Source organism: Epinephelus moara, chromosome 22 (assembly GCF_006386435.1).
Source record: "Epinephelus moara isolate mb chromosome 22, YSFRI_EMoa_1.0, whole genome shotgun sequence".
NCBI classification, from domain to species: domain Eukaryota; kingdom Metazoa; phylum Chordata; class Actinopteri; order Perciformes; family Serranidae; genus Epinephelus; species Epinephelus moara.
In genome coordinates this window covers 36,399,890-36,420,272 of record NC_065527.1, presented here as the reverse complement: position 1 = coordinate 36,420,272, position 20,383 = coordinate 36,399,890, and the positions used below count along the sequence as shown (strand labels likewise).

Sequence of the window (20,383 nt, the reverse complement as noted above, 5' to 3'; positions counted from 1 at the left end):
GAGGGCACTTTAGCGCGTGGTGTGCCTTTTGGCAGCCCACTTGGCCCCACGTTTTTCAACAATTGGGCCAGGAGGGCACTTTAGCGTGCATTTTGGCTCCCAGGAGGGCATTTTGGCTGCCAAGAGGGCACTTTAGCGCGCCTTTTGGCTCCCAGGAGGGCACTTTAGCATGCGTTTTGGCTCCCAAGAGGGCACTTTAACGTGCATTTTGGCTCCCAGGAGAGCATTTTGGCTGCCAAGAGGGCACTTTAGCACGCATTTTGGCTCGCAGGAGGGCATTTTGGCTGCCAAGAGGGCACTTTAGCGCGCGTTTTGGCTCCCAGGAGGGCACTTTAGCGCGTGTTTTGGCTCCCAAGAGGGCACTTTAGCATGAGTTTTGGCTCCCAAGAGGGCACTTTAGCGCGCGTTTTTCAACAATTGGGCCACAAAAAGCAGGACTCATGCATCTGAGTCCTGCTTTTTGTGTTCAGGGCGTCGGGTCCAGAGGGCGATGGTAGAGCAGCTGCAGCATGTTTTGTTGATGGGCACGCATGACTGTGTATAAAGGAGAGTGATCACTTAGTACCGCCAGTGCTTATTTGAATTTGCCGGCAATGAGGCAGGCTGGGCACTGATCTTGCTCTTCTCCTCTGACAGTGGCAGATCGGCTACACGGAGGTCCCACCACTGGATTCTCCGGATTGGACTGCAGCACATTGACAGCCCAGCTGAAGCAGGTTTCCTTGGCGACATGAGCAAGGGAAAATGCGGAGCCGCTCTTGGACTTCAGTGGACTGGACTGTTTGGTATCTCAGAATCCATCACTTCAGTGAACTGATTTACCTTTCAGAATCAGAATCAGAATGAGAATCAGAAAAACTTTATTGTCTATTGCAAAGCAGTGGAAATTCGTCTTTGATGTGGCTCACAGAATAAATAAGACACAGGTTAAAAAATACATAAATAGGAGCGTCGGTGTCTTAGTGGATAGAGCAGACGCCCCATGTACAAGGTTGTTGCCGCAGCGGCCCGCGTTCGCCTGTGGCCCTTAGCTGCATGTCATTACCCCTCTCTCTCTCCCCCTTTCATGCTCAACTGTCCTATCTATAAAGGCATAATATTTTGTAGCGAAAACGCCTAAAATGACATACCCAAATTAAAATGACTGTAGCCTCTGAACCGCTCTGACTACATGCATGCATGAGGTCTTGCCAGAAAGATAGTACATTGTTTAAGCCGTATGTAATAAAAAATGATCAACAATATAAACATTTAAACTAAATATACCATAATAAAGAATATCCATCGATATAAACGACTCACTGTCCAAACTTGGCTCTGCCACTTGTGCATCCATCATCAGCCCTGGCTTGCTACGCTGGACACAAATGACAGGGCTTCAGTCGAGGAGAGGAAAGTTTTCTTTGTGCCGTTAAACGGCACCTTTAGCCTTGCTGGGAAAAGCATGGCATATTCTGCTTTGATATCTCTGAGACGTTGTTTAGCTTCTGTGAAATCTTTTCGCCTCGAAAGCACTGCGGCAGACAGGTCATTATAAAAGGAGATCTTCTTCCCCTCCAGGATGATATCGCCATTATCCGCTTTGCGCCTCACAGCTGCCATCACTTTCTGCTTGTCAGGAAAGGAGTGGAATTATATGATGACTGGGCGCGGCCACTGATCGTTGCCGGGCTTGGGCGCTAGGGACCGGTGAGCTCTTTCAAGTTTGACTCGGCCTCCCTTGGTCTCCATGTCGAGGAAATTTGGGAGCCATTGCTAAAAAAAAGTCCAAAGCATTCCTACCAGTGGCGGCTGCTGGTCTTTCAAACAGGGGAAGCTCACTTTAAGTTTACATCATTGTGATGGCTGCACTTGCAGCCACACAGCAGCATTAAAGGTGGTAACCCTTCTTCACTCCTAAGTTATGCATTTTATTTGGATTTAGTTTACAGTCACAATAAATACTATAATAATACGCTGTCAGTTTTTCATTTTGTTAGTTGTGTTAGGTCTGTTGCGTTCATTCTTTTCTAACCTAAGTTACATTTGTTAATTGACCTCTTTTATGGTACCAGCATTTTGAGAATTTTTGTAAATATTATTTGCTACTTGTTAAAATAAAACTCTTTTTTCTGGAAAACCACCTGTGTTTCTCATGCCTGCCAACTCAGTCCCTCACAATCATAAAATTTGTCATATTGTAGCGAGGCAGTAACTTATAAAAGGAACATTTAATTGAAGCTGTTTTTCAACCACACCCTTGCCATACAACCACAGCAAAAGACACCTCAAAGATTTCAGATGGGTTTGAAAATGAACTATATTGCTTATGGAAATAAGGAACTCCGGACGGCACTCAGTCAGAAGACTCCACTCACAAATATCGGCATGGGACTGAGCTCGAAATGCGACGATGCCGGTGTGTATTTCCAAAGCGCTGTCAATCACAAAGGGGTTCCGCCTTTTAGACAATTCCTCCAATCATCATGCATACACCGAGTGTCCTCTCCCGCCTACCACTCCATTACGTCCCACGGAAGCTAAGCCTCCCTGGAAGTGACGATTTTGTCGCATTAACCAATGACCGTCTTGCTTTGGTCTACTCTTATTTATACTCTAAAATTTTTTTTGTCTGTATTGCAATAGCAATACTACTGCATTATTTGTGTTTTTAAAGGCAGCAGCATGACATTTTTCTTTATCTTGATTAATTTTGCACATCTGTGCTGTCATATTTGATAAAAAAAAATCAAAGCTACATTTCATCCCCCCTGTTAAAAATTAACAATACGACCACAGCTGACAACAATGTGGATTAAAAGGCTGCTTATATGGATTGTGTTCACCTGGATTAACCTGTCTCATGTCCTCCATCCAGTAACTCAGATCCTTTGATATAGGCAGCAAAACTTTTCCAGTGACGTTTCCACATCTCCAAGCCACCACCAGCGTTACATCTTCACCTGGATATTGCATCTAATTTTCGTTGGAAATACATATACCATGGATCCTGACGGAGCTTCATTTTTGATGACTCAAATCCAGTACGTTCTTTCTGGTCTTCCACTTCTCCTCCCTCAAGAAAGTCCCAGCAGACTGTTGACCACAGTGCTAGCTAACCTGACCAGGTCGGCTAGCGACAACCCTGGCAATAACAATCTCACCTTTGGGTTGTTTAACACCCACTCCCTGACTTATAAGGGACCTCTACTTTATGATCTTCTGTTAGGTCGTGAATTAGACTTTTTGTGTCTGGCTGAGATGTGACAGCAACCCAATTACTTTTCATAGCTTAACTAAACTATTCCTCCGGGGTTTGTTTACACCTGTCAACCGCGTGCCTCTGGCAAGGGGGGTGGTCTCGCGATACTCCACAAGGATAAGTAGAAAGTGTCAACTGCAACTGTGCTTATGTATGTTTCATTTGAGGCCATTGTCCTACAAATCAATGGACCCATTCCTACCATACTAGCCACTGTTTACCAACTGCCCAAGCCCAATACTGATTTTTGAATGAACTTGCTGCTTTTTTTAACCTTTTTATGCTCGCTGTCCCCTAATTTAATATTGCTGGGTGATTTCATTATATACGTGAACACTGTCAACAATGACTTTACATTTTTTCTGGACAGTTTTGGACTACAGCAATATATTGACTTTCCCAGACACACATTATGGATCTCATCTGCTGCTCTGGTGTAACTCCCCTCTGCTGTATAGCATCTGATTTGCCGGTCCGTCTCATCACCCATTCTGCCCTGTGGTTTACACCGGAATAACAGCAGCTTAAAGCTAAAGGCCGTTGTCTGGAACGCCTTTATGCTAAAACTGGCCTTGTGGTGCATAATGACATGAATAATAGCCACCTACTTCATTATAAGGATGCTCTTTCTAAAGTTAAATCAACATATTGTGCACATTTAATCCAGTCAGGTGAAGGTAACATTTGATCCCTTTTCTCCTCTGTTAAAGCCCAACTTGCAGGTTGGAGACCATGGTGAATAAATAGGAAAATGATGTAGAAACTCGATTAAAACAAAAAACAAAAACATATACACACTACAGTGACTTTTGGGGTCATTTTTGTGAGAGAATTTTGCTTCCGCATCTAAAAACCCACTAACCGGAAGTGACGTAGCGTAAGGGAGTCCGGCCGAGTTCGATTGAGTGTAACATTAATAAACATGGATCCCAGTACTAGTTTTGAGACTGAAGAGGTTGAAAATGTACATTCATATGCATATGACATTCATATGCATATGACAGGCTTATAATTATGAGCCTGCTAGGCGCCCAAGAGACCATCAACAGATCAGGGTTAGGAGAAATAACGGCCACAGGAGAGAAATAGAGCTGTGGTGTGAGGAGAACCAGTGGAGAACTGGGCAGGTGTCTTGGTGAGCGACCAGTGTTAGCTAACGACAGCTAACAATGTCTAACGCTGTGTTCACATCACAACATTAAGTTTGCCATCACGTACAGTATTTGTTTATAACAAAGCTACCAATAGTTCTGCCAGAATTAGATATCTAATGCTACTTACCCATAACAGAAACTAGTCCGCAGGGGAGAGAGGGAAAGAGAGATACGAAGATTTCCTGATAATTTTTTGTATGATAGGTGCTTGTATGGGAACTGCCAGCCCATGTCCTCAGCTGTGGAGAGTATGTGCTGCAGGGAGGTGGATGCCTTCTGGGCTCTGGTGGAGAATCTGACCCCCAGACCAGACATAACATGCCTCACACTGCCCATCAACCCTCACGCCGCCCGCTCCCGTCTCAAACATGGAGACCTCCCTCTCCGCGGAAGTACTAACTCACAAGTTTACTACCGCTCAGACTCACTACCACCTACTACTGCGCATTGGACAGAGGCAGGGTCAAGGACGCAGAGTCCCTCTCGTGAGGTAGTATCAGGCGATGTTGAAAAAAAAGCGTTTTTAGAAGAGGAGCTAAAAAGAGCCACTTTTTCCCCTGAATTTGTGCCCTTATGTTGTGTAAACCATAATAAATTCTGAATTAATTTCTCATATGGTAATTTTCAGACAAGGTTATGTATATATTTTTTAAAAAAAAGTTGCACTTCCGGGGCGCTCCTCAGTGTGCGACCCGACCCGCTGCAGTCTACCTTGTGTTTATAATGTTTTTTAATGTTTTTTTTTGTTTTTAACATCTTGTTTTCAAACATCTTTCTGTAGAGTGTGTGCCAGAGACTCAGTATGTGGACCATGGGGTGGTTTGCACACTTTCTTGCGTGGTATTGCTGTACCTGAGCCTTTTTGGCAAGGGAGTGGAAGGACACCATGACAGCTCTGGGAGTCGAGTCACTCTCAGTCGTGAACTTCTCCTTTCACTACGGACCACAACGAAAGGTGTAGTGCCGGCGGAAATACCGGAGGAGCTGTACAGACCGTACAGTCTGGGCAAGATTTCTTCTCATCGGAAAAGAGGGAGAAGAGGTGGAGTACGTCCGAGACTCAAAAGCCTGAGTCTTGACAACCGCCGCCGGCTCCCTCCGCTGCCGACAGTTCTGCTGTCAAACGTTCAATCCATCCGGTACAAGGTGGATGAACTTGAAGCGTGGGCCAAAGTTAAACGGGAGTTCAAAGAAACTTGCCTCCTGGCCTTTACTGAAACTTGGCTCTCTGAGATGGACCGGGACGAGGACCTGTTTCTAAGCGGGTTTGGCAGCCCACTTCGGCTTGACAGGTCATCGGAGATCACCAGGAAGAGACGAGGAGGAGGAGTGTGCTTTTACATTAACCAGAGGTATTGTAAAACTGTTGTGGTTCGGGAGAAAATATGCACTCCTGATATCGAACTTCTGTCTATCTCTCTCCGTCCTCACTACCTGCCTCGAGAGTTTCAACAGCTGTTATTTACAGTTGTTTACATCCATCCACGAGCTGACGTGCGCGCTGCTGCTCAGCTGATTGCTGATGTCACACATAGGCTAGACGCTATCTGCCCTGACGCCCCCAAATTTGTCCTCGGGGATTTTAATCGGTGCACCTTGACCTCTGAGGACTTATGAACAATATGTGTCTTGCGCCACCACACAAAAAATACAAAGATAGACTTGTGTTATGGATCTGTGAGTGGTGCGTACAAGTCCCTGCTGATGCCTTCTCTTGGATCCTCATATCATAACAGTGTCTATCTTATGCCTGTGTACACGCCCTCCTTTCGGCGCCTAGAGCGTGTGGAGAAAACTGTAAAGACTTGGTCAGACGAAAATGTATCTTCTCTGCAGGCGTGCTTTGATTGTACCGACTGGCAGTGCTTTTATGATGCTTGTCAGGATATTGATGAATTGTGTGACACTGTCTCTTCTTACATCTCATTCTGTGTGGACACAACTATCACAATTAAAAAGGTCGCTAGATATCCAAATAACAAACCATGGATAACTAAAGAGCTCAAATCGGTCATCAATAAAAAGAAAAGGACTTTTTATGCCGGTGATCCTCTGGAGATGAAGGCCGTCTCCAGAGAAGTAAAGGCTGATATAGCCAAGGCCAAAATGAACTACAGGAAAACAATTGAAATGCAATATAGTAGTGGTGACCTGAGAGCAGCCTGGCAAGGCATTAAAACTATGGCCTCCATCAACCACTGTACTTATGAGACCAAGCAATCTATTAGGGTTAACAGCGTGGATGATGCTGACCTACCAGATACTTTTAATTCTTTTTTCTCTCGTTTTGAGAGGCCTGATTTTATTCCTAAAGTTACCAGGTTGAGAGACTCCCTTGTACCCCTAAATGCCATTATCATATCCCAAGAACTTGTCACAGCCTTATTTAAGAAAACAAATATGAGGAAAGCTGCTGGCCCTGATAGCATCTGTGGGCGCACTCTGCATTATTGTGCTGAACAGCTCGGTGGGGTGTTTTCCTATTTATTTCAGTTGTGTGCTGACAGTTGTCAGCTACTGTACATCTGGAAAACTTCTACAATAATACCAGTCCCAAAACTAAAAAATCCCAAAGAGCTTAGTGAGTTCAGACCTGTCTGTCTTACTTCACTAGTGATGAAAAACTTTGAACGGATTTTAAAGGATGAGGTTACCTCCCTTATAAATGATAAACTTGACCCCTTACAGTTTGCTTATCAAACAGGCAAGGGTGTAGAGGATGCCAAACTCTTCATCCTCGACAAAACGTACAGGCATTTGGAGAAACCTAAATGTCATGCAAGGATTTTATTTGCTGACTTTTCTTCTGCTTTTAATAAAATGCAGCCTCACCTTTTGATAGACCGGCTTGCTTCTTATTTCAACTTACCTGATCAGCTTTTATTGTTGCTTTTAAATTTCTTAACCGACAGAAAGCAGCAGGTTTTAGTAAATGGAAAGTCCGATGTGGTGGTGTCAAATACGGGTTCACCCCAGGGCTGTGTTCTTTCTCCCTTGCTTTTTATCTTGTACACAGACAGTTGCAGGTCTACAAAAGAGGGCAGCTACCTGGTTAAATTTTCTAATGACACAGCACTGTTATCACTTCTTCATGATTCTGAGTCCGACCATGGTGGTGCCCTCACTGACTTTATTAACTGGTGCGATGATAACCTCCTTGACTTAAATGTTGCAAAAACTAAAGAAATTATCATTGACTTCAGAAAAAATAAGTCAGAACCTGAAGTCAGCATTATACACAGCCAGGATGCTGAAATTGTGGATAACTATAAATACCTGGGAACTGTATTTGATTCACAACTGAAGTTTGATGTAAACACAGACACAATTGCCAAGCGTGGACAGCAAAGAATCTACCTTCTGCGAAAGCTGAACTCTTTTAATGTTTGTAACTCAGTGCTGTGTGTTTTTTACCAGTCATTTATTGAAAGTCTTCTAACATTCTCATTTATCTGCTGGTATAATGGCCTATCAGTGAAGGATAGGAACAGCTTATGTAATATTGTTAATGTCTGTTCCAAAATAATTGGAGCCCAGCAGAGAGACTTGCATTCCCTCTGGGAGAAACGTGTAGCCCAGAAGGCAAAAGTAATAGTGAGGCAACCTGACCACATCCTGTCCAGTGAATTCACTGTAATGACCTCAGGTCGACGCTTAAAGTGCCCCCCCAGGAAAACGAACAGATATTCAAAGTCCTTCATTCCTTCTGCTATCAGGCTGCTGAATGCCGACAGAAGTTTGTTTTAAATGAATATGTGTGTGTGGTTTATGATAACTTGGTTTGTTCAGGTGTCTTTTCTTGTGACAAAGCTTCTGTGAGAACAGTTGTCTTATTCTTTTTTTTTTTTTTTTTATTGATTGTACTAATTTATGAATCAGCACTGAACTTGAACTGCACTTGGTCCTTGTGTGCACCTCTTGCCCATATACTGCCCGATTGTCTCTGTTGTTTGCTGCTGTTGTAAGATGGTTGTTTGTGTTTGTGTCTGTGCTCTGGGTAGACTGGAACTGAATTGCCTTTTTTAGGACAAATAAAGTCGTCTGAATCACTTTAACAATCTTCTATGGCCACCAGATACTCTTGCTGTTTTCCACTGCCCAGAGTAACACCTTTATGAACTTTTTTAATGTCAAAATTGAAAATATTCACCAGCAACTGACCACATCTGACAATTCTTCTTACAGTTTACGTGATTTGCTTTTCTATGCTCCTCCCATGCCTCCCAATCTAGTTTTAAACTTCCAACTGTTGCTGAAATATCTGGTCTTATTCATAAATCCAAATCATCTACCTGCCTGTTAGACCCCCTTCCAACTCACCAAGTTAAAATCTGTCTTCCTTCCCTCTCCTCCTTAATAACTGAGATTGTACATTCCTCTCTTAACTCTGGTCTTGTGCCCCCATCTCTCAAAACTGCTGCTATAACTCCAATACTAAAGAAACCCGGTGCAGATCCTAACAATTTGATTTATCATTCCACTCTAAAATACTTGAAAGATCAGTTGCAGCTCAGATCCACACTCACCTTAGTCACAACAATTTGTTTGAACAATTTCAGTCTGCTTTTTCCTCCTTTCACACTAATGACCTCTTCATGGCAGCTGAGTCTAGGCTTTTAACTATTCTTGTTCTTCTTGATCTGAGTGCAGCCTTTGAAACCATTTCACATAACATCCTTCAAGAGACTCGCTACAATTGGTATCACTGGCACTGCTCTTGACTGGTTTAAATCATATCTCTCTGGCCGCGCTAATTTTGTTCAAATCAGAAATTTCAGATCCGACTCTTTTCCAGGTACTAGTGGTGTTCCTCAGGGCTCTGTTGTAGGTCCCCTTTTATTTATTATCTACCTTCTACCTCTTGGCCATGCCTTTAGAAAATGTGGTATTCATTTTCACTGTTATGCTGATGACACCCAGCTCTATCTGTCCACTAGGCCTACTTTGGGTGTCATCCTGAACAGTATGGTGTCCTTTGAGGCCCACATCATTAATGTTACTCGGTCTGTATACTTTCGTCTACAAAATATTAATCATCTTCGCCCATCACTTACACCTCAGAGCGCTACTATCCTCATTCATTCTTTGGTTACCTCTCGTACTGATTATTGCAATTCTGACCTCTTTGGTCTCCCTCTCAAGTGTCTTCATAAACTCCAGTTGGTCCAGTATTCAGCCATCCGTATCATTACCAGAACCCGCTCTATGGATCATATCACCCCTGTTCTTCAGCAACTTCACTGGCTTCCTGTTAAATATCGAATCGATCTTAAGATTCTGCTTCTCACCTTTAAGGCCCTTCATAATCAAGCCCCTTCCTACCTGTCTGAACTCCTTCATATCTACACACCCTCCCATAATCTAAGATCCTCTTCTGCAATCCAAGTCACATCACCATCTGCCTGCTTGACTACCAAGGGTTCTAAAGCCTTCAGCCTTTCTGCCCCCCCGTCTCTGGAACTTTCTCCCCACAACAGTCACAATATTGATTCCCTTTTCACTTTCAGATCCCGTCTAAAAACACACCTTTTAAACTAGCATATTTAGTCTGATTTAATGGTGACACACATATTGAGTTTTGCCCTAATGATGGTTTTATTATGATGATTTTATACCTAATATTTATAATTGTGACTTTTGTCCAGTCATTTTATTAACTTTTTTTGTATATTATTGAATTGTTTGATTTTATGAACTGTAAGGTGTCCTTGAGTGCTCTGAAAGGTGCCTATGAATAAAATGCATTATCATTATTGTTATCATTATATCCCATCTGGTCTGGGAGGGCCTTGGGGTAGGAGGAGCTGGAAAACGTTGCTGTGGAAAGGGATGTCTAGGGTGTGTTGCTTGGCCTGCTGCCCCCGCAACCCGGCCCTGGATAAGTGGATTAAAATGGATAGATTGATGGTTAGCTGAGACACCCAATTCAATTTTTTTCAATTTTATTCATAAAGCCCAATATCACAAATCACAATTTGCCTCACAGGGCTTTACAGCATACAACATCCCTCTGTCCTTTGGACACCCATGTTGTTGCCTTTGAGACTGAATTTGAGCAGTTACACTGCTCCAAAATCCAACCAAAGAGCTAGCAGATCAGTCTAAACTTCTCAACTTTCACTATATTCCATCTAATTGTTTTCTGCCCTGTGAAAATTGTACTGTGTAGTTTTTTAACCATATTTGGCTGTTGTGTCTGTCAGCCTACTTTCTGGTTTGGTAGTTAGAAGACTAGTTTCACACCCTTTTGTTAATCATGATTATTACTTACAATAGGTGTTGCAGGTTGATGTGTTGTGGTCCTCATTGTTGTTGAAGTGGAGGAACTGGTTTTTGTTGGTGTAGCGGGGAGACTTGGGAATCCATCAGTGCGGTCATTCATGAAGGTTATCACGGGGCTTGTAACATTAACCCAGAATGTCCTGTAATTCTGCACGAAGGATGCACTGCAAAGACACCCACATCAGTTCTCATGAATAAAAGTCAAACACATGAGGATTATTAGTGTTATGAAGGTTAACAGTGATAGTATATGATTACTTTTTCTAACAGATATTTTAAACTGGGCAATAAAGCTAAAAAGACCTTGTTTTTATGTTTATGTACCCACTTCAAAAGATAAAATAATTCATGTTCTATGTCCATCCACTATATAATGGCACATCACAGAACTCCATATGCACCCCAGTGATACAGCAAAAAATATCTGGCATTGGCAGATGGGAATGGTAGGAACAGCAGACCCTACTACTACTGTTCGAAAACGGAAATGAAGGTTATGCACTGCAACATTCCAGTAAGGAGAATAGTACAGAAATGGGCAGCAGTCTATGCACTGTCAGACAAAAGGGAGAACACACAGTTAAATTGCATGATATCAACCACATGCTGAGTTGCTGCTGAGAACACTGCACACTGATTTGATTGGCAGATATGAGGCTGTGCAAATTCCAAGAAGAGAATCAATTAAAATCATCCCTCAAAACCAGCTTGCATAATGCCAAAAGAATGGAGCCTGGCTGGTCATAGACTCATAACCCAGCTTAGGAGTCACGGTTCGGTGTGAATTCAGTACAGTGGAAAAAAAAATAAGACAAAAATTCTAATACACAAGGATATGTTTCTTTTAATGGTATCACTTTATATCACAACTCGGCAACAGTATGGCAGTTGCAATCTATGAACAACTAAATGGTTATATCACTGCAAAATTTTGATTAAAAATGATAATATGGTGACATTAATGGGGTAATAACCCAATAAAAATGAGGTAATATAGATTGATGGTTTTGCAATAATATAGACCAAGACCACCTTAATTTCTTCAAAATCACATGAAAATACTTGAAATTCAAAACTGGTAATTACCATAGCATATTGATGAAAATCATCCTCACTCGTCATCCAAACATTCCTTTTTGTTATAAGTTAATGCTGTACAAATGATGTGTTTAATGCTGTGACTTGTGACTACCTACCACAAGTGCACTTGTGGTACTTTCTGTGTATTAATCATCAGTTATCAATCAGGGATGCAAAATGCTAAACTTCCAGATTCTGTTTAATTTCATGGTAATATTATATTAAACCATACACAAGAGGCATAGTGCTTATATATTATTTGAAAACAAGTTAATGTGTCATAAGCATGAGTCAATGCTAAAGTTCCTGTTTCTATTTGATTTCTCACTACTTAACACTAAATACATCTGATACTGTTGATGGCTTATACAAATATTGCATTAAAAAAAAGTCAAAGAAATGCCTTTTATGAATATATTTTTATTGAAATATTCCTTACATAAGAGATACGGATGATACAAAAACCACCACAACCTGGGTTTGCTTTTGCTTTTAAGTTGTTCCTGTAATTATCGATGGCATATTTTTGACTGTAAACACTAGTACAACGTAACCATGAAAGTTACAGAGGCTTATATGCAGAAAAAGTAACTTTATCGATAAGTTTCATTTCGTTTACATGTTAAATTCTATTTATCTGATTGATTTCAGCAAGTTAACATCATTACACATCACTCTGTAAACTTCCATTGTTATGCAGATGATATACAATTATTTCTATTGATCGAGCTTTAAGAAATGAAGTTATTGTTATTGTTCAAAACACCTCAGAAACACTTCATCTGAAGATTCTGAAGTTTCTTTAGATGGCATTGCTCTGGCCTCTAGTACAACTGTAAAGAAACTGAGACTAATATTTGATCAAAATTTGTCTTTTAACTTTCATATAAAAGAAATTTCAAGGACTGTGTTCTTTCACCTGCATAATATTGCAAAAATTAGGCATATCCTGGCTCAAAAAGATGTAGAAAAACTGGTCCATGCATTTGTCACCTCTAGGCTGGATTACTACAATTCTTTATTATCAGGTTGCTCTAACAAGTCTCTAAAGACTCTCTAGCTGATCCAGAATGCTGTGGCATGTGTACTAACCAGAATTACGAAAAGAGCTCATATTTCTCCGGTTTTCGCTTCTCTGCACTGGCTCTCTGTAAAATCCAGAACTGAATTTATCATCATTTTCCCAACTTATAAAGATTCTAAATGGTCAGGCTCCATCATGTCTAAGAGAGCTCATAGTACCTATTATTCCACCAGATCACTTTGCTCTGAGAATGCAGGGTTACTTGTGGTTTCTAAAGTCCCAAAAGGAGAACGGGAGCCAGAGCCTTCAGCTATCAGGCTCCTCTTCTGTGTGGAACCATCTCTCTCCTTCGGTCCAGGAGGCAGACACCGTTTCCACATTTAAAAGTAGACTTAAGACTTTCCTTTTTGATAAGGCTTACAGCTCGGGCTGGCTAAGGCTTGTCTTGGGCCAGCCCCTAGTTAGGCTGACATAGGCCTTGTCTGCAGAAGGACCTCCTATGATACACTGAGCCCTTTCTCTCTCTCTCTCTGTCTCTCTGTTGCATGCTGGGAGTTGGTGGTGAGACTGCTGAGAGTTTGTAAGTTGATTTCCAACTTTTTCCTTCCTGCTGTATTTCTACTGTGGTTACTGTATGGTTGTATGATCTTTGCAGCTGTGTTACAGTAGATTGGTGAGTGTTTGCTGGTTGGTTGGCTGACTGTGAGCCGTGTTTCTCGGAGGGGATGGCGTCTCAGAGGATGCCCCTGTTTTTGAGACATGGCATGTGGCTTCAGCCTGACCCATCTGTCCCTGTTGAGGAAGTTCTGCTGGCTGTAGGAGATTGTGTTGTACATGCTAATCTGTCTCATGCATCCAGGATGAACATAAGTGTGGTTGTTTTCCTGCAAAAGGAGCATTTTGTTGCTGAGTTGATAGCGAGCGATGTCTCGCTACACGGTGTTTCCCTGCAGGTTTCCCTGCTCACCGTGCCGTTGACCCAGGTTACAGTCTCTGGTGTTCCCCCATTCATTCCCAGTGAAGTGTTGGAGAGAGAGCTGCAGTGCTTCAGGAAGCTGGCAAGTGGCTTTCGGTCTGTTGATCTGGGCTGCAAGAGGGAAAAGCTAAAGCACCTTCAGTCATTTAGGACGCAGGTGTTTATGTTTCTTAACTGTCCATCACAGACTCTGGAGGTTTCAGTCAGAGTGAAACATGGAGAGGGACATTACATGGTGTATGCCAGCACAGGCAGCATCAAGTGTTTCAAGTGTGGAGACGTTGGGTACAAGCGGATTGCTTGTCTGCACGGGCTGGGGGAGGGCCACCCCAAGCCGGCAGCGGCAGCAGCCGAGGAGAGCCTCAAGCCAGCTGCCGGGTCAGCTGACGAGTCAGTGAGTGCTGCGGCTCCGAGCAGGGGCAGCGCCCCACTGCTGACTGAACCCGAGCGAACCACAGCGAGCAGGTAGACAGCCAGGCATAGGAGCAGCGGGCTGTCTCTGACAGACAGATGACTGATGACAGGGCAGACTGTCAGAGCAGGAGAGGAGGTGAGTGAACAGGGTGGCCAGGTATCAGAGCAGAGTCAGGCTGCTGCTGTAGAGCTCAGACAGCTGTGTGGAGTGGAGAGGGTAGCAGGTGAAGAGGAGATGGAGTATGACACTGACTCTGACTGTGTTTCTGTGGCAGACTCTTAGTCATACAGTGGAGAGCTGCATACACTGAAAGAGATAAATGAGTTCCTCGATGAAATTTTTGGCAAGTCAGTGAAAGTGTCTGAGTATTTTCCTGATGCAGAGAAGTTCATTAAAAGTGTGTTGACTTTGCAGAAGGTGGTTGGTGTGAATTTGCTGGATGAGAAAAAACATTTCCATCTAAAAAAACATGTAACAAGTCTGAGAAAGATGCTAAAGGCTAGCAGAGGAAAAAAAAACGCAGGTCAAGACTTAGGGGGTGATCACACAGAAATGAGACGCTAGAGACGCGGATGCTTCAAAGACGCTTGAAACGCTGGAAGCTCTTATTCAATGCACGCTAGCTACTGGTGTCTGACGCTCAAAAAAGTTGAAAATATTTTAACTTTTCAGTGTCTACGCGTGTCTAGAAACGCGTCTACAAAAACGTGCGTCCAAAAAGACGCTGGAAAAACGCTCATTTAAAAAGACGCTTGAACGCCGGTCAGACGCGCCATATCATAGGAAAACAATGGTTTTACTGGCGTCCCGTTTCTTGCATTTCATCTTGGTGTAATCGCTCCCTTAAGTGATGATGATGCTGATGTTGTTGCACTTGGTGATCTTCCTCTTACTGTCTCATCTGCCTGATTATAACACCTTTCTCTCTCAGCCCTGTACACACAAGGTGAGGGTTGGCTCCTTGAACATTAATGGGGACATTGATGGGCAGAAGAGGGCAGTCATTTCAGAAATTATCTCACACAAAAGATTACATGTCATTTTTCTGCAGGAAACACAGTGACAGGAACAATGAGACGGACTGGGGTTTGTGGTGGAAGGGACAGGTTTTTCTGTCTCATGGGACTAATTTCTCTGTGGGTGTAGCAACTTTATTTTCTTCAGGGCTTCATGTAGACACATTACATTCATCCACTTCCCTATCACAGGTCATCTCAGAATCAGCTGTAGGAGATGTGTGGAGGATCAAACATCCCCAGAACCAGGGCTGTCCCCCCCCCCCAGATACCAGTGAAAGTACGATACCAGTGAAAGTATCATGGTTCTGAGTAGTATCACGATACCACAGCAAAAATTAGGCAGATGTGCCTTTTGTCATTTATAAAAAGATAAATCACTTTTCTATAATACATCAATGATATTTCAATGGAATAAATTACTTACTGACTTATTCATATTTCAAAAACAGCATCAATAAGTGATTAATATAGGGGGGATCAAAATTAAATAAATAAATAAAATAAAAATCAACCAGCCACCCTCCTCCCCTGACAAGTAAAGAACAGTCCCTTCATAAGTAAAGAACAGTCCCTAAAGTGCGGTGAGGTTTGTGGGCCGTTAATGGCCACAAAGAGAGAAATGAGAACGGCTCGTTTCTCCTCTGACACATCACACCTGTGTGCCGCCACGGCTCAGCTGTTCAGGTATTTCTGGGCAGTCATGAAATCAACAAAGGGGAAATTATTGGACCTGGAGCCGGACTTCTCCGTTGCCGGTAAGCCTTATCTTGCGGCTTATTTGACAGGAATACGCCGTCTGTGACCCCCGTTCAACCCACAACTGGCAGGATTCGCCTTTTGTTTCTTTTTCTTTTTTTTTTCCTTTTTAGATTATTTTTCTGGGCTTTTGCCTTTAATGGATAGGACAGTGTGTGAAATGGGGAGACAGAGAGAGAGAGCAGGGACTGACACGTAGCAAAGGGTCGCAGGCCGGACTCCAACCCGCGACCGCTGCAGCAAGGCAATGCCTCTGTACATGGGGCGCCGGCACTATCCACTACGCTACCGACGCCCCCTTTTGTTTCTGCTGCTGGTTGAAATCTGTACTTGCATAGCGTGCTGAATGATTTGTTTTGCTTCTGTACTTGCATAGCGTGCTGAATGATTTGTTTTGCTTGCGCAAGAGGGTGAGTGTCCATGCGCATTGCGATTGGACTTTGAACTTATCCCACAGTAGTGGTACTGTGAGGTACCGTAGTACTACGGTACTCCAACAATGCTAGCGCAGGTGGCAACCAATCATGCGGGACATGGTCTCAATTTGCGTGACGTGTGAAAAGAGACAGAAATGCTGTGCAGTCCCGCACAGTGCGGGAGGATTTAGTTGAGGATTTAGACAAGGAAATCAGGTCTTTGGAGAATTCACAATAGCACAGACAGTGAGAGGCTTCAGCAAAAAATAAAAATAATAACAGGAATTACGCTCATTATGCTCATCCATCTATCAGGCCAAACAGATGGTCTGTCTCCGCCTTCCTGATGATACCGTGACTACAAACCCAGTCCAGATGAGGCAGCATGCTGTGGAATTTTACAGCACCCTCTTTGGGACGGAGGACTGTAGCAGTGACTGTGGATGAGCTGCTGCAGGGCCTTTCTCAGCTAGGCTCCAGTGGCAGGGCTGCCTTGGATGCTGACATCTCTCTGGAGGAGCTTACTGCTGCTCAACATCTATATGCTCCCTCTTGCTCAGATTATGGAATATCATAACATCTCCTACCATACTTATGCAGATGACACACAACTTTACATAACAGTGTCACCAGATGACTACAGTCCCCTATATCTACTAAATAAGTGCATTGACAAAATCAATACGTGGATGTGCCAGAATTTTCTACAACTAAACACAGACAAAACTGAGATAGTTGTTTTTGGCCCCAAAGAACAAAGATCAATAGTCAGTGCTCACCTTGACGCCATGACACTAAAACCTACAAATCAAGCCAGAAATCTTGGTGTAGTTCTGGACTCAGACCTAAATTTCAATAGTCACATTAAGACAATTACTAAATCAGCCTACTACCACCTTAAAAACATAGCAAGAATAAAAGAATTTCTGTCTAAACAAGATACAGAAAAACTTGTTCATGCTTTCATTTTCAGCAGGCTGGACTATTGTAACGGTGTCTTCACAGGCCTGAGTAAAAAATCAATCAGACAACTGCAGCTCGTCCAGAACGCTGCTGCCAGAGTCCTCACCAACACCAAGAGAGTGGAGCACATTACACCAGTGCTTAAATCACTGCACTGGCTTCCTGTGTATCAAAGGATAGACTTTAAAATCTTGTTACTTGTCTATAAAGCACTAAATGGTCTCAGGCCTAAATACATCTCTGATATACTTGTACGTTATGAAGCATCCAGACCCCTCAGATCATCTGGAACAGGTTTACTCAGTGTTCCCAGGATCAAAACCAAACAAGGTGAAGCAGCCTTTAGTTTCAATGCTCCCCGCCTGTGGAACAAACTTCCAGAATATCTGAGGTCAGCTGAAACTGTCAACTCATTTAAATCAGGGCTTAAAACATTACTATTTACTGCAGCTTACCAGTGAACTAGATATGTAACTTATTGTTAGGATAATCTGTAGCTATTGTTTTTTATATTTAAAAAAATATAAACTCCTTATAAACTCCTCTCAAAAGTGCTTTCAAACAGGCTGAAAAACTTTATGGATGTATTAATTTACTTATTTGATGTCTGAAAGCTGTACAATTTTGATGCTAGGGTCACTTCATTGGATCAAGAAAAAGCTTTTGACAGAGTTGACCATAATTTTCTTTTCTCCACCTTGAGAGCTTTTGGTTTTGGAGAGGGTTTTATGTCTTTGTTGACGTTGCTCTATAACGACGCCTTTTGTTTGGTGAAGGTGGGTGGTGGGCTGAGCTGTCCAGTGCAGGTTCAGAAAGGCATTAGACAGGGGTGTCCCCTCTCTGGATTGCTGTACTCCTTAGCCATTGAACCATCGTTAAACTGGTTGAGATCGAAGCTGTCAGGTGTTATGCTACCAGTAGGCCGTAAGGTATAGAGCTAGAACAGTCTCAAAATGAATAAATGCACACAGAAATGAATAAATGCACAAAAAAGAATTCACAAATGTATTTGGGGATTTACATATATATATATATATATATATATATATATATATATATATATATATGACTCAAAACACAAGCACATTTTCAATGCACGCAAAAATATGTTTCATTTCATACATAAGTAAAAGAAAATCCACATATAGAAAATAAGATTTATAAACATATTTATAACACATATATAACACAAATATTTCTTGTTTTAAATATGTGCAATTGAAATTTACAAATGTACGCATGTAAAAGTATTTGCAATTTTCATCAAATACATATTTGGAGGTTGTTACATTGATATATGAACTGTCGAACCTGCGTTTACAAAGTGCTTTTAATTTGTAAACTTCCTTGCATTTTTTCTAAGTGGGGATTGTCTGCAGTCAATCAGATGTCTCACTCCTTTACAGCCAATCACACGAGGGGTGTTATATGACGTCATTAAAGCGCGCGCAGGTGGGAGTAACTGTACATTCCCACCAAAAGCTTAAAAGTCGCCTGCGGGCGCTCTGGTCGCTCTGACATTGCTCACACTGCCAGCTCCAGCAGGCGCTTGCAGCGGCCAAAGGGGCGGGGCCAGGCACTGCAGATGTGTCCATCTAGGCTGACCGGCTGTGCACTTTACAAGGATGAACATACTATCATTTATGTCTTCACTATGTATTATCATGATTTTCATTACACAATTAAAATAATGCTAATAAACACAGTCATATAGCCTTTATGAGTCTTTTATTATTATGATTTTACCCTCCTGTTGGCACGTAGGACCACTGAGAAATGTAATTCGTGGTAAATAAGCGGGAGCTCATGGATCGCACTTTCGGAAGCCTCCTTTGTATTGCATCAGCGTATTTGCTGAGGAAGCGCAGGGCCCGGAGCCGTCGGGCTGTCTGGGTCCACAGAGTCCTGCAAACCCGGCAACCCCACGGGGAATTTCACCGGCTGGTACAGCTCCGGGAGAGCCCAGACCATGCTGATAAGTTCCTCATCCATATTCGTCTTCTCTTTCAATTTTGCCCGTTCAGCTTCTCTCAACTTCTACTTCACGCTCTGGTCGCTGGCATCGCGCCGCTCGCTGCAGCCGACGCCCCTGATGCCCTTCATCACCAGCGTGCATTGAAAATGAATGGCTGCCGGCTGCTTATGACACTCATGAAGTTTTTGGTGGGAATGCACAGTAAGGTGAAGCTGCAGTACTGGAGGCTGCACCGGGGGCAACACTGTGTATCCCAGAATGGGTGTTTAAAGGCTCTCTAAGTCTTCCTAAGCTTGAAAAGTGTTTTATCACATACAGCAAACATCTCCTCACAATCCGCTAGCTACATGTCCTCTCAATATGCTGTGAAAAAGTCCGGTCTCTGTAGGCAGCCCAGGCTCCGCAAATGGCAACTTGAATGTGTTTGCAGCCACCAGGTACTGAATGTCCGAGACAAATTTCCTCCTTGAGGACAATAAAGTTTATTCTGATTCTGATCCATCACCTGCTGGCTATGGTTGGCACCTAGAGGATGGAAACTTACAAGTAACCCGGATGACAGGAAATCCAGCCCCTGACAGTGTTTTGCATGTAGTACGCTGCAGTTGCAGCAGATGTTCCTGTGTCTCTGCAGGACTGTGTTGCACTGACTTATGTTGGTGTCCTATACTGATGCTACCTTTCATTGATCTGAATTGAAGAAGTCCTTGTACATGTTGTTGCTTAACAAAGACCTCTGCTCTAAAAATGGCATCTGCTCTGGCTGTTCATTAAAGATTATTTCATAAGTGGTTCATGTGTTAATTTGAATTTGAATTTCTAAACTTGAATAATTGCATTGAAAAACTGATGTTCGAGATGAGCCAGGCCTGCGCAGATTCGATCACTGGCGATCGGCGCATAATGCATGCCAGTTAGTTTTGTGTCCGACTTCATCCCGACTTGCTCTGACGTATTACAAAAGTGGACGGCGATAAAACCGCGAGAGCGAGGCGGCCGCAGTTTTTAGAGCCAGGCGCTGCAGTTGCTCTCCACCGACTGCACCGCCTGGCTCTCACCTGATCTAACAGCTGATTGGTTCA

General features: G+C 42.9%; 1 protein-coding gene across 1 annotated transcript in view; it reads right to left on the bottom strand.

The window, feature by feature from the left end:
- Positions 1-20,383, bottom strand: part of LOC126383469 (putative ferric-chelate reductase 1) — a 285,727-nt gene that overhangs the window by 177,822 nt on the left and 87,522 nt on the right. The window contains exon 5 of the mRNA XM_050033980.1: positions 10,667-10,841. Coding sequence (XP_049889937.1) covers positions 10,667-10,841 — 175 coding nt within the window. The remainder of the gene's footprint in view (positions 1-10,666; positions 10,842-20,383) is intronic.